This window comes from Ictidomys tridecemlineatus, chromosome 7 (assembly GCF_052094955.1).
Source record: "Ictidomys tridecemlineatus isolate mIctTri1 chromosome 7, mIctTri1.hap1, whole genome shotgun sequence".
Classification (NCBI taxonomy): Eukaryota; Metazoa; Chordata; class Mammalia; order Rodentia; family Sciuridae; genus Ictidomys; species Ictidomys tridecemlineatus.
The window spans coordinates 144,008,083-144,020,412 of NC_135483.1; the positions used below are offsets into that span (position 1 = coordinate 144,008,083).

The 12,330-nt window shown below is 50.4% G+C and overlaps 2 protein-coding genes across 2 annotated transcripts; both read left to right on the plus strand.

Annotated features, from left to right (window-relative positions):
• Positions 1-550: 550 nt before the first annotated feature.
• On the plus strand, positions 551-3,820 carry Hoxd13 (homeobox D13). Its single transcript, XM_013358275.3, has 2 exons — positions 551-1,328; positions 2,156-3,820. The coding sequence occupies exons 1-2, from the start codon at positions 551-553 to the stop codon at positions 2,404-2,406; spliced, it is 1,029 nt and encodes a 342-aa protein (XP_013213729.2). The 3' UTR covers positions 2,407-3,820.
• Positions 3,821-7,529: 3,709 nt separating this feature from the next.
• On the plus strand, positions 7,530-8,488 carry Hoxd12 (homeobox D12). Its single transcript, XM_005324628.3, has 2 exons — positions 7,530-8,103; positions 8,250-8,488. The coding sequence occupies exons 1-2, from the start codon at positions 7,530-7,532 to the stop codon at positions 8,486-8,488; spliced, it is 813 nt and encodes a 270-aa protein (XP_005324685.2).
• The last annotated feature ends 3,842 nt before the right edge of the window (positions 8,489-12,330 follow it).

Below are 12,330 nucleotides of genomic sequence, written 5' to 3' on the forward strand. Positions count from 1 at the left end.
GCAAAAACAGCCATAACTGAGACACGGCGCAGGCCTCGGCGCCCGCCTCGGTCGCAGACAGGGCCTGGGATGGGCCGTCGCGCAATCAACTCGTGGGGGTGGCTGCGGCGCAAACGCTTGGGTCTGGGGGAGGGAGGGAATGGGAGGTGGGCCCCGCACGGAGCTATGGAGGGGTGGGGGCCGGGTGGGTGGGTCCAGTCAGGCCCCCGCCTGGAGTCTGGCTCCCCCTCGCCCCCACCCCCACGTGGCCCCGCTTAGCCAATGGCACGGCCCGCGGCCGGCGCCCTCGGGGCGGGAGGCGGCCCCCCGACCGGCCCAAGCCCCCTCCCAACCTGAACTTCGTTTTTATAAACGTCCCGCGATGAGCTAACCTGTTGGAGGGCGGGCGGGCGGGCGGGCGGAGGCGGGAGGCTCGCTGAGGGAGAGAGGGCAAGAGGAAGAGGGCGGGAGCGAGCGAACGGGAGAGAAAGGAGAGGAGGGAGGAGGTGCACCGCGCCATGGTGTCCTGTGCGGGGCCAGGGCCAGGGCCCGGGCCGGGCCAGGCCAGGCCATGATCCGTGCTGGGAGCTGGGACATGGACGGGCTGCGGGCGGACGCCGGGGCCGCCGGGGCCGCCCCGGCTTCCTCGTCTTCCTCGGTGGCGGCGGCAGCGGCTCCCGGCCAGTGCCGCGGTTTCCTTTCCGCTCCAGTATTCGCTGGGACACATTCAGGGCGGGCGGCAGCCGCAGCGGCGGCAGCTGCGGCAGCGGCGGCGGCGGCCTCCAGCTTTGCATACCCGGGGACCTCTGAGCGCACCGGCTCTGCCTCATCGTCATCGTCTTCGGCTGTGGTTGCTGCGCGCCCAGAGGCTCCCCCAGCCAAAGAGTGCACAGCGCCTGCACCCACAGCGGCCGCTGCAGCACCACCGGGCGCTCCAGCGCTGGGCTACGGCTACCACTTCGGCAACGGCTACTATAGCTGCCGTATGTCGCACGGCGTGGGCTTACAGCAGAATGCTCTCAAGTCGTCCCCGCACGCCTCTCTGGGAGGCTTCCCGGTGGAGAAGTACATGGACGTGTCAGGCCTGGCGAGCAGCAGTGTACCAACTAATGAGGTGCCCGCACGAGCCAAGGAAGTGTCCTTCTACCAGGGCTACACGAGCCCCTACCAACACGTGCCTGGGTATATCGACATGGTGTCCACCTTCGGCTCTGGGGAGCCTCGGCACGAGGCATATATCTCCATGGAGGGCTACCAGTCCTGGACGCTGGCCAACGGGTGGAACAGCCAGGTGTACTGCGCCAAGGACCAGCCACAGGGGTCCCACTTTTGGAAATCATCCTTTCCAGGTAGGGACAATGGAGAAAAGGGGAAGACAACCAGGGACGGGAAAGAGGAGAAAAGAACTAGGAGTGTACTTCCCTAATTGGAAGTAGATGCCTGTGCTGCTAACCTGATCAGGGTTAACCCAGTGGAAGTTTGTCCAGTTCTTCTGAAAGCTGTAAAATCTTCCTCTGATTTAAACCACCTCTCTCACAATCCTTTCCTTCGTGTGTGCGGTGCAAGTGAGTTTTTCTCCTAAAGTTGAGAGTCTCTGGGTGCCCTTTGCTAAGGACTGTCTTTCTTCTGAAGAGGCCTCTTTCCTAAGAGGTGTTACAGAATTCCGCCCCCACTTTTCAAGGACTGTCCCCAGGGTAACTACTAAAGCTTCTTAAAGCGCTCAAACTCCAAACACAGGGGACCTAGGAATCAAAGGTTAAGCAAAATATCTGAATTTGTGTGCGTGTGTGTTTGTGTGTGATTGAATGTATGCAACTGGCATTTGTAGAAAAACTGTCCTATGAGCGTCCCCAATAACCAGGCCATAAAATCACCGGCTTGTTAAGATGCCGGATTGAGAAACCATGATGATCCATCAAATTAGCCTTTGTTTTGAAGTACAAATAGACTTTCTTTAATAACGTGTAAAAAAAGTCTGTAAATAATAATAAAATGTAAACAATCTGTTTTTTTCCTTCTACATCCCTCCAAGTGCTCATGTGTGCATGTGTGCACGCGTGTGCGCGCGTGCATGCACACACACACACACACACACACATACACACACACACACAGTTCCCAGCTAAGTGCTCCAAATATCCCAGTCTAATTTTCCCCATGCTGTTGTTTGTACCAGGGGATGTGGCTTTAAATCAGCCGGACATGTGTGTCTACCGACGGGGAAGGAAGAAAAGAGTGCCCTACACCAAACTGCAGCTCAAAGAACTGGAGAACGAGTATGCCATTAACAAGTTCATTAACAAGGACAAGCGGCGGCGGATTTCAGCTGCCACGAACCTATCCGAGAGACAAGTGACCATTTGGTTTCAGAACCGAAGAGTGAAGGACAAGAAAATTGTCTCCAAGCTCAAAGATACTGTCTCCTGATGTGGGCCAAGTTGGCCACAGACAGTTTAAATGCTTTCAAATGTCGCCAAAAGACCATTGGAAAGACTTGAATATGTATTTAATTCCCCTCCCCTATTCCCTAACAATGATGGCAAATTTTGTGAATTGTTTCTCTCTTTTGACTCTTATCTGGCTCCCAAACCTTTTGCTTCCCAACTTGACTTTGTAGTTCTGTTTCTACTTGTTTATTATTGGTTTTGTTCTTGTCTAGGCTTGTTTTTAAATGATGTTTTTAAATGTTCTGTTTCTCCCTCCAGGCCAGTATAAAGGACTTGAGTATTTCTTAATAATCCCCAAAATGAATTTCAGAAGTGCCATTCTGATTTAAGGTCTTAATTTTTTAAAATCACTCACTTTATCTGTGTTTCCAGCACTGATTATCTTCATAACCCATTAGGTTAGAACATTAGCAGTCATTCATATCCTGTGATTAGTTAATTGAATCATTAGTTCCCAGCAGTTGCCCTGAGGCAAGTAGAAACAGCTCTCCGCAGTTAGTGCCCCCAGGGTCACCCAGAAAGTCTCAAAATCGGAGGCTAAAGGCACTGTGATGACTTCAAAAGCAGCTACCTTATTAAATAGTGTTTGTATCAATATGAAAATGAGGACAATCTTTCCAACTTTGGGTCTTACTTTCTGTTTTAGTTGTATACTTGTAACACACTTTGTAGATTTGGGCTTTTATAATCTTCAATTATTTGAAAATAATATGTCTTCATGGATGCCTTCATTTCTCAAACTCTAGATGCAAATGCTTAAATAACTGCAATTGGTAGAGTGACCCATGATGGTATAAATGCACCCCTTTCCTTGGACTCAGGAATATGCAACTGGCCTCAATCCCTGGAAAGAGTCTAACCAATGTGGCCATGGGTGGGAACTTTTATTCAGAATCCAATGAAGAACTTAACTGTCTGAACAAATGCATTGAGACTCCCACAGAGCTTTCGAACATCTAACAAATTTTTAAAATGTGTAACTGTAAGGTCCAAGAAGAAAAGAGTGATATTTCTGAAACTGATGCAAAATAACTACTTTTAAAGTGCTGCATATTTATACAACTGAGAGATTATTTTTTTAGATGCAATGACTGTGAGCTGGAACACATAAAGCAGTGCCTCAGGCATTTAAATTCACTTTTTTTTTTTTTACTCCTAGGGAGATGCAAATAAACAGAACTTTCTTGTTTTCTCGAGTCTTTATACTTTTTTTTCTTTTTTTCAAGTTTGTTTTGCCTCTAGAAACTGTTCTTATTTATTATAAAATCTTCTTCTCCTGAACACTGTGATGTTATCTATAAATGAAGGAAACTCAGCACCAGTTCTGGTCTCTGAAAACTCCATGTTCTACTTCTGCACGACCCCTCCCCTTAACATAAGTAGTGATTTTTTTTAATAAGGATATCATTTGCAATGTCTAAAATGGTATTTTCCCACCCTAGCCTTAAAATTTTCCAATAAAATTTTATTTCTCTTCCATTATAAATTTATTTTAATATTTTTATTTATTAATTTACTTTGGTTTCATACTGGGGATTGAACCCAGGGCACTCTACCACTGGACTACATCCTCAATCCAGTTTTACTTACTTAAAAATCTATATATATATAGTACTGTGCCTGGCTATGGGAAATCTCACGTGGAAATTTTCAGCCCAGAAAAGCTGTTATAAATACCTTTGATAGGAAGGTCTTGAAATTATAAAGGCATATCCATATTTGGAAATCGAAAAAGGAACATTTCTTATCCCTCGTCCTTTTCTCAGGCAGTCTATGCACAACACTTAACAACTAGAAACTAGAAACACGATTATACATTCTAACTTCTAGACACAATTTTTAGGAATTGGGAACTTTCTCTTTGAGGCCTTTTTGCCATTCAGGGAAATGGCCGGTGGAAAATTGGGCACTCTTCCTTGTTAGCTCCTAACAAGTGGTGGCGAACTTTTTGATATGCAAGTTAGTTAAACACGGATTTTTAAAATCTCCCACAAATGTAAACTTCTCTGTCAGGGTTTGGTTCTTCGAGAAAACGCAGGGACCTCAAGTTAGGAACTACTTTCGTTTTCTCTGGCCCAGCTTGATTATTATTTTTACCCCAAGTATTACAGCCGATTGCAGGGCCTACTTCGTTATAAGAAAGAAAGAAAGATAGACTCTCCATTCAGTATATAGAATCACCCCTGAAAATAGTCGCCGACAGTACACTTTGGAAAGGGTCACTGAAATTTTCAATATTTTTCTCTCAAGATATATTTCATCAGAAACTGGCCTAATTTTCCTTCTTCCAATCGGTGTCCTCTCCTTCCCCTCCTTTTTTTTTTTTTTTTTAATATGTTCAAGACCGCGCTGCGTTTCCTAGGTCCATTTCTCGGCTTTCCCATCGTGAGTAGAAGGTTTGCCTCCACGTTTTCTTTCCATTTGAGGTTTGCAAGTCAGTTTCCCTCCGCCTAAGAGAAATGGGAGGTTGACTGAAGATTAAAATTGCGCCCAAATGCTCTCTGGTAGAATTTGGATTGACGGCTAAATCAATAACAGATGAAGGCTTTCTTATTTTTATGTGTTCCTTTTATATTCCGAATTGCGGAGGCAGGAGAGGAATGGGTAAGTGGCCAAGGCCCTAGAAGCGAGGCCCACAGGGAGCCCGGAAGGCAAAGGGAGTTTGAGAGGCTGTTACTACGGTAAGAGACAGAACCCTCTGGGAGAGTTACTCTGAAACCTGGCACATTTTTTGCTCCGCTGGTGGGGTTCTAGGATCCGCGTGTAAGAGTGGTTCAAGAAGCGAAGGAAGCGTTGGAGACGCAAGGCCAGACAAAGAGGCGGCCGCAATGCAGCTTCAAGTCTGGCAGCCTGCTGGGTCCCTTGGTTTTGCTCTTTGAATCAGCCTCGCTGCGACGATCTCTGGCTTTACGAAGTTATCTGCAGGGCCTGGCAGCGGGCCATGACCGGGAGGATTGGCGACCCCAGGCAGGCTGCACCGCCCTTCACTGTTGATCTTGACCGTGCGGAAGCGCCTCGCCAGGCGTGGAGCGCGCTCGCCATCTCCTGGGCGGTCGGCGGCATTGGCAGAGCTTACCGTTTAGCTCCGCCAAAAGCTCCCTTCCCATTCTCTCGCTCATCTGCCTAGCCTCCCCCCACCACCTCCCCCTCGGTTCTTCAGCTCCTAGCTCTCTATGGCTTTGCTTGCCAGCCCTCGAAAGTCATAAACCTGGGGGATGATGTTGGGTGACTGGGCAAGAAACAATAGAGGAAGATTGGATGTTACAGTCTTTTCTGTTTCTCGCTTGGTTGTTTTATGCATTGAGTCCTAAGAGGCAAATAGCCATTCTAAGACTGTCCCAAGAGTCCAAAGGGGACACCCCTGGGTTTGGGAATACAAGGAAGTCGCTGTGCATAGAAGACCAGAGATGAGGTGACTACAGGCACTCTTGGAACTGGAGCTTTCGGCCTGAGGAGGCTGCACCTCCTGAAAAACAGGGCGAGTCCCCCAAGATGAGAATTGTTAGGGACCCAATACCTGGTTCCCTTAGGCCTTTAGTTACAGGGTTTACAGCTTGGGCTTATCCCTATTTCCCAAAAAAAGGACGGCCCTAAGAAAATTCTGCCACGCCCTCAAGGAGCCCCCGGATTTCCCCACCCCCATCTCCCCGCTCACCTCCCAACACCACCTCCCCTCCCCATCTCCTCACTTCCCTATCTCCCCACCTCCATCCCCCACCCCCGCCCTAGTGCAGGAGGAAGAGGCCGACTGCTTTCTCCAGAGCCGCCCAATTGGTCGCCATAACTCACACAATAAAGTCAGCGCGGTGGTCAGCCTTGCCCTCTGGCGGCGCCTGTGTGGTCTCGGTGCTGGAGCTGGCGATCTAACCAGTTCCAGCTTGGCTCGGGACTGCGGGGCCTGCTGCAGGTTGGGGCTGGCGCCCACCACGGGGTATCTAGGGAGTTCTTGATACCCGATGTATGAGAAGACCCGTAGTCTTCCAGCTAGACTTGACAAGAGGGCCTGCAATGGGGCTGCGCATACTGTTCCCCGCGAGGAACTGCTGCCCTTCCCGCTTCTGTTTGCCAGACCCGTGAATCCGCCCGCGGCCCGCGCCCCTGGAAGCACAGAGGCAAGAAACACCGCTAGCTGGTAGCCTCCATGCGCCCTGCTCTTCCCTGGCCAGGTGCCTTGGCTCTTCTGCCTTTTCCCACTTGGTGGTGGGAGTTTGTCCTGCACTGTCTACCACGAGGCGGATAAACAGTTTGGAGTTCTGGTTTGCAGGGCATAGTTGCCAAGGTGACTCCTGGCGATAAAAGGAATGCAGACTTTGGCTAGGATTGGCTACTCAAGATGCCGGATTCCCTGGTAGCAGTCTCCAGGGACCTGGACAGCAACTTCTCTAGGAGCAGAGTTCCTGGCTATGGGGACACACACCAGGACTGTTGTGAAGCATCCTTCCTTCCAGGTGCCAAATTTGGGCAGAGTTTGTGATACATTTTCTCTGTGTTTGGTAAAGCTCTCAGGTTGTCTGCGGCCTGGGACCCAGGGCTCAGGCAATGAATCTTTGCTTCCAGAATCCCTGGGGGGAGGCCTCTTGAGAGATCCTTGTATATTGGGATAAGAGAGGCAATGCTCAGATGCAGGGACAGAAGTGGCCGCGCCAGACCGCACTCTCTCCAGACAAGCCCAGAGGTGCCTGTTACTGAAAATGTTAAAGCTGCAACTTAAAGCCCGTAGAAGCAAGCCCGGCCCAGGTAGCCAGCGGAAGACAGGGTGGCAAAGCCAATCAAGATTAGGAAGGGTCCCAAGGGACTTGGGCAAAGGCACCCTCAGCTCAATGTCTCCAGCTTCTGAAGCCAGGCCCGGAAACTCGCAGAAGCTTCGCCTTGCTCAACATGATTTGGCTCTGCCCGCAGCCTCGTCCTTCGCCATCGAACATTACTGGTGTTATCATAATACCCTGAAGGGGGGGAAAACGGGTCGGGGGATGTAGGCGGTGCTGAAATGACCGACTTTGAAGAACCTGCAGGCAAAGTTTCGTCCAATCGTCTGAGCCTGTCCTCTTATTCCCGGTTGTAACTAAATACTGTGGCGAACGCAGCCGAAGCCCTTTGTTGGAGATGTGTGAGCGCAGTCTCTACAGAGCGGGCTATGTGGGTTCGCTTCTGAATCTGCAGTCGCCCGACTCTTTCTACTTTTCCAACCTGCGGCCGAATGGCGGCCAGTTGGCCGCGCTTCCCCCCATCTCATACCCGCGCGGCGCGCTGCCCTGGGCCGCCACGCCTGCTTCTTGCACTCCGGCGCAGCCTGCCAGCGCTACTGCCTTTGGCGGCTTCTCGCAGCCCTACCTGGCTGGCTCTGGGCCTCTTGGCTTACAGCCCCCGGGGGCCAAGGATGGACCCGAAGAGCAAGTCAAATTCTATGCCCCGGATGCGGCCTCTGGGCCAGAGGAGCGCGGCCGAACGCGGCAGCCCTTCGTCCCTGAGTCTAGCCTGGCCCCTGCAGCAGCTGCTCTCAAAGCAGCCAAGTACGACTACGCGGGTATGAGCCGTGTGGCTCCAGGCTCAGCGACCCTGCTCCAGGGTGCCCCCTGCGCCGCCAGCTTCAAGGAGGACACCAAGAGCCCGCTCAACTTGAACATGACAATGCAGGCGGCGGGCGTCGCCTCTTGCCTGCGACCTTCGCTGCCCGACGGTAAACGGTGCCCATACTCCCTGGGCCGGTTTGGGCCGGGATGGGAGGTGGGATGCAGGGAGGAGTTGTAGGGGGAGGGGAACCGCCGAGGGCGGGCGATCGACTGGGAGCCGGCAGAGCTGACTTAGGTTGGGGCTGTGTTGCAGGCCTGCCGTGGGGGTCGGCCCCTGGGAGGGCCCGCAAGAAGCGGAAACCCTACACAAAGCAGCAGATTGCGGAGCTGGAGAACGAATTCCTTGTCAACGAATTCATCAACCGACAGAAGCGCAAGGAATTGTCCAACAGGCTGAACCTCAGCGACCAGCAGGTCAAAATTTGGTTCCAGAACCGGCGTATGAAGAAGAAGCGCGTGGTGCTGCGTGAGCAGGCGCTGGCGCTCTATTAGCCGCTAGTGTGGCGGGCTGAGGAGCCAGGCCTGCCCTTTTGGACCGAGGCCTGGCTTGCGTGCGGGGGAGGTGCTGGGGGCTGAGGCTTTTCCTCTGGCTCCTACTCCTACTGATCCCGGGTACTCTCCTGCTCAATCTACAGCCCCAGAGGACAGTAGGAGATTTGGAGATGAAGCCAGTTGGGCCTTTTTGCTTTCTCCTCTCTCTGATAAGCTCCTGGGGCCTTTGGATGTTGCAATGCACCCTTAACTTTAAGGTTTCCATATGACGCCTGGAGTCACCTGTACTTGCTCTTGTCTGGGTCATTTGCCATGAGGACTCACTCTTGAACCCTTGGACTTGGATTTTCTGTTAGTTAGTTCTCCTTTCTCCCCTCTTATCCAACCTTTTCTGCATTTAGCAGACGCCTAGCTTGATGGATGGAAGTGAACATAGGAATACCTCAGGATCCAGCCACAATGGAAAGGGCTGTGGATACACCTTTGCAACTGAAGTCCTTTGTGGCAAAGCCAAGATCTGGATTCTAGAGGAAGGAGAGGGCCAGTTTCCTCCTCCCATCTGCCTTGGCTGATTTGGGAGGACAAAAGTTGCCCTAGACATTCAGACTTGGGTGGTGGGAGGAGAAGGACTGGGTGGCCAGACAAACTGAGCGACCTCTCAGAATGCAGACTGGACAGGGCCCTCCAGCTGGGTAGAATGGGCTAGAGACTTCCTTCCCAGACATGGGAAGGAAGAGAGGCTGAGACTTCAGAGCAAACTGCATTCTCCTAACAAGATGAGCAAAATTCCGCTACTTCTCCCACTCTTCACATATAGCTAAACCAGGCCCATGCACCCTATAACTTGGACCCCCAGAGCTGAGCTCTGCTTAGGGGAGCTGCTGGTCTGCTTTGAGGCTTGATGCACAGGTAGGAGAGAAAGATATCCATGGGGAAGAGAAGGGATTAAACAAGAGGAAGAGGGGTCCTACACTCAGACTGTAAATAAGGCTTTCCTCTTGAGGTGGAAAAGATGTCTAAGTGTCTTTCTTGAAGTACCTTAGTGTGTTACCACAAGGAGAGGTAAAAACTCCTCCTCAAAAGTTAAGGGATGGGAAGAAGACCTCTGAGATTCTCAGTCCCTGGTTGCTGCTCTTGAAGAACAGAGAGGACCAGAAGTTCCTCTCTTACCCTCTCCATCACCCACCAACTCCATCAAAGGCCCTTGTACTATGTCCCTTCTAAGACATATACAGCCTGCCCTGCTTGAAGCCTTTGAAGCCCTGGGCCCTACCAGGTTTGTCTTGTGGATGCCAGGGTTCCTGAATCCCAGACAGTGTTGTTCGGGGTGTGCTAGGGCTTGTAACCTTATTCTTCCAACCTTATTCTAATGTACCCAAGCCTCCCCCTTCCCAAACTACTATGGTCCCTGACTTTTCTCTTTCTGAGATGTAGCACCCTCCCAACTCCTAGCAAGATGCAGGATAGGCCAAGGGTTCATGATTCCTTCCCATAGTCCCTGTGATTTCTTTTCAGCAGAGGACCAGGGCCTGTACCTGGGGAGGGCATCTTACAGGGAGGCTTGATGTTTAGACTATTTCATTTTCTGTGCTAATAGTTGTCATGAAATTTTGTTTTGATTTTGTCGAAAAAATTTCTTGTATATATTAGACACAGAAATGTTTTTGAGTGGAAATAAATTTTCAGGCCCCAGCCAAACTGTTAAGGGGCTGATGTTGATTTTTGAAAATGCTTTGGATTCCCTTCTAATGTTTTCCAAGCCACCAAATTCGTTTTTCCCCACTGGTTGTGGTTTTACCTCAGGTGTTGACTGTTCATTAAATGGGAAAAGGGCTTCTGAGGCATTCAGGAATGATTTATAAAAGCCCATGAACAGAATATGTATAAAATATCCAAAGGGGGGAAGGCGACCTTGGACAGATTTGAGTGTATCTTCAATACCAAGGGGACTCAGCTTGTTGTGTGTTGAGGTTTCTATATTTTACCTAAATTCTCAATGTTGAATCTTGCTATTAAGAGGTGGGGTGCCAAAATTTGAGGTTCCTCATATTTCAAAACAAAACATCTTTCTGCCAAGTTTTAGTCAGGCTTCTCTGGAAGAGGCTACGCCTGCTGAAGATACCTGAAAGGACCTTTGCCAGGATCCCTGTGGGCCCTGGGGAAACGCAGCTTCAAGACCCGCTCCCCATGCTTTTGCAGCCTCTAATTCAGTCCTGTAAAACCAGAACCTGCTTGGTACTCCCTGGCAAACCCCCAACTCCTAACTGGCTCTCAGATAATTAGTAAAATAGATAAATTCCTAATACTGAGTATTCTACATTGTAACTCCTCTTCTTTGGAGCAAATTTTATTTATCTTAAACAATATCTTAATTGGTGTTTTTTAAAATTATGTATACACAATGGGGGGAAAAACACGAAGTGCCGAAGCCTTCCCCACCTGGCTGTGCACTGGGAGGTGGTGGTTTCCAGAGCTTGGTCTCAGTCTCAGTCTGTATTCAAAGGTTTGCCTTCTTGAAAACAACTGAACAAAGGCGGAAGCCACACTGAGACCTCGGGTCCAGAGGGCTGGGGAAAGGAAGAAGAAACCAGACTTATTCAGATCCAGGCTCTAAGACAACATATGTAGGTTGTTTCTCTAAAAATACATACTATTAAATCTCCATGTTCTTTCCCTTTAGTCTGGGATGGGGTTCATATTCATGAAGACCACTCCCACAGAGAAATTATTCTAAGTGTAAAATCTTATCTGTTGGTTCAGCGGTGTTTTCCATATGTATCCCTTTGGCTGATCCACACAAATACAAATACCACGGTGTTTCCTTCCCTAGCTGAAGTCCCAGCAGAGATTTGGAATCACGAGGAAATTTGTAAGAAATAAATGCCAGAGAGAAATGATGCTGAAACGAGTGCTCAACAATCCCTCGTAGAAAGATAAATGTGTCCTCCAAAATGCTGCAGTCCACTGGGCCTCTTGACTAAGAAAAAAGGTTTTTAAAAACGAGGCGGGGAGTGGGGGAGACTGTTTATTCTGGTATTCAATCGGCTTCTAGCTCAGAGGGTCGACCACGGAAGCTTTTTAAGTCCTGGGGGTTCTCCCCAAGGGAGGCGGCTGGGGAGGCTTCCGGGATGCGGGCCGGTGGAGGAGAAATCCAGAATCATTGTAAATATTCATGTCTTCTGGTGAAGGAGGGAGGTGTATGTGTGCCCCATCACTGGCCTCTACCAGCTGCATCCACCCCCTCCTCCCCCAGCGGTGGTGGTGGGGGCAAGGCGCCTGACCGACAGTCCCTGGACAAAGGTGATCTCCCCACATTTTTGTTCTCTAATCCCTCGACTTCAGGAGTCCTCTTCTAAGGCTCTGCAGGGAAGGGACTGGCTCTGGGTGTTTTTCCCTGCTTTTCCCTTCTTTCGTTTCCTAAAAGAGCATAAATAATTAAAGTTTGGCAGGGAGGAAAAGCTTTCTTGCAGAACTGTAGTGGCAATAAATGAAATGACTCAGAATCCCTTCCCCAGTCAGCTTTTACGAGGGCTGCCAGACAGTGTCTGTTCACGTTCTCCAGATACCAGGGGCGCCCTGACAAAGTTAAGGTCAAGTTAGTGTCTTATCTTGGGTGGCTCAAAATTACCGCATCGCGTCTCGGCGCTGCGCGGAAAGCTATCGTTTGTAGAGCTGCTCGCTGCGCCCCGAAGGCCTGGTGTGTTCTCTGCGTTTCGGGTGGGGCCGCATAGGCAAGGACAAGGCCACAGCACCCGGGTCTTCACGGTAGGTTCTCGAGAGAGCGGGGAACGCGCGGGTCCAGAGGCTGTGGTTTTCCTTGCTTTTTTTGGGGGGGGGAGGTA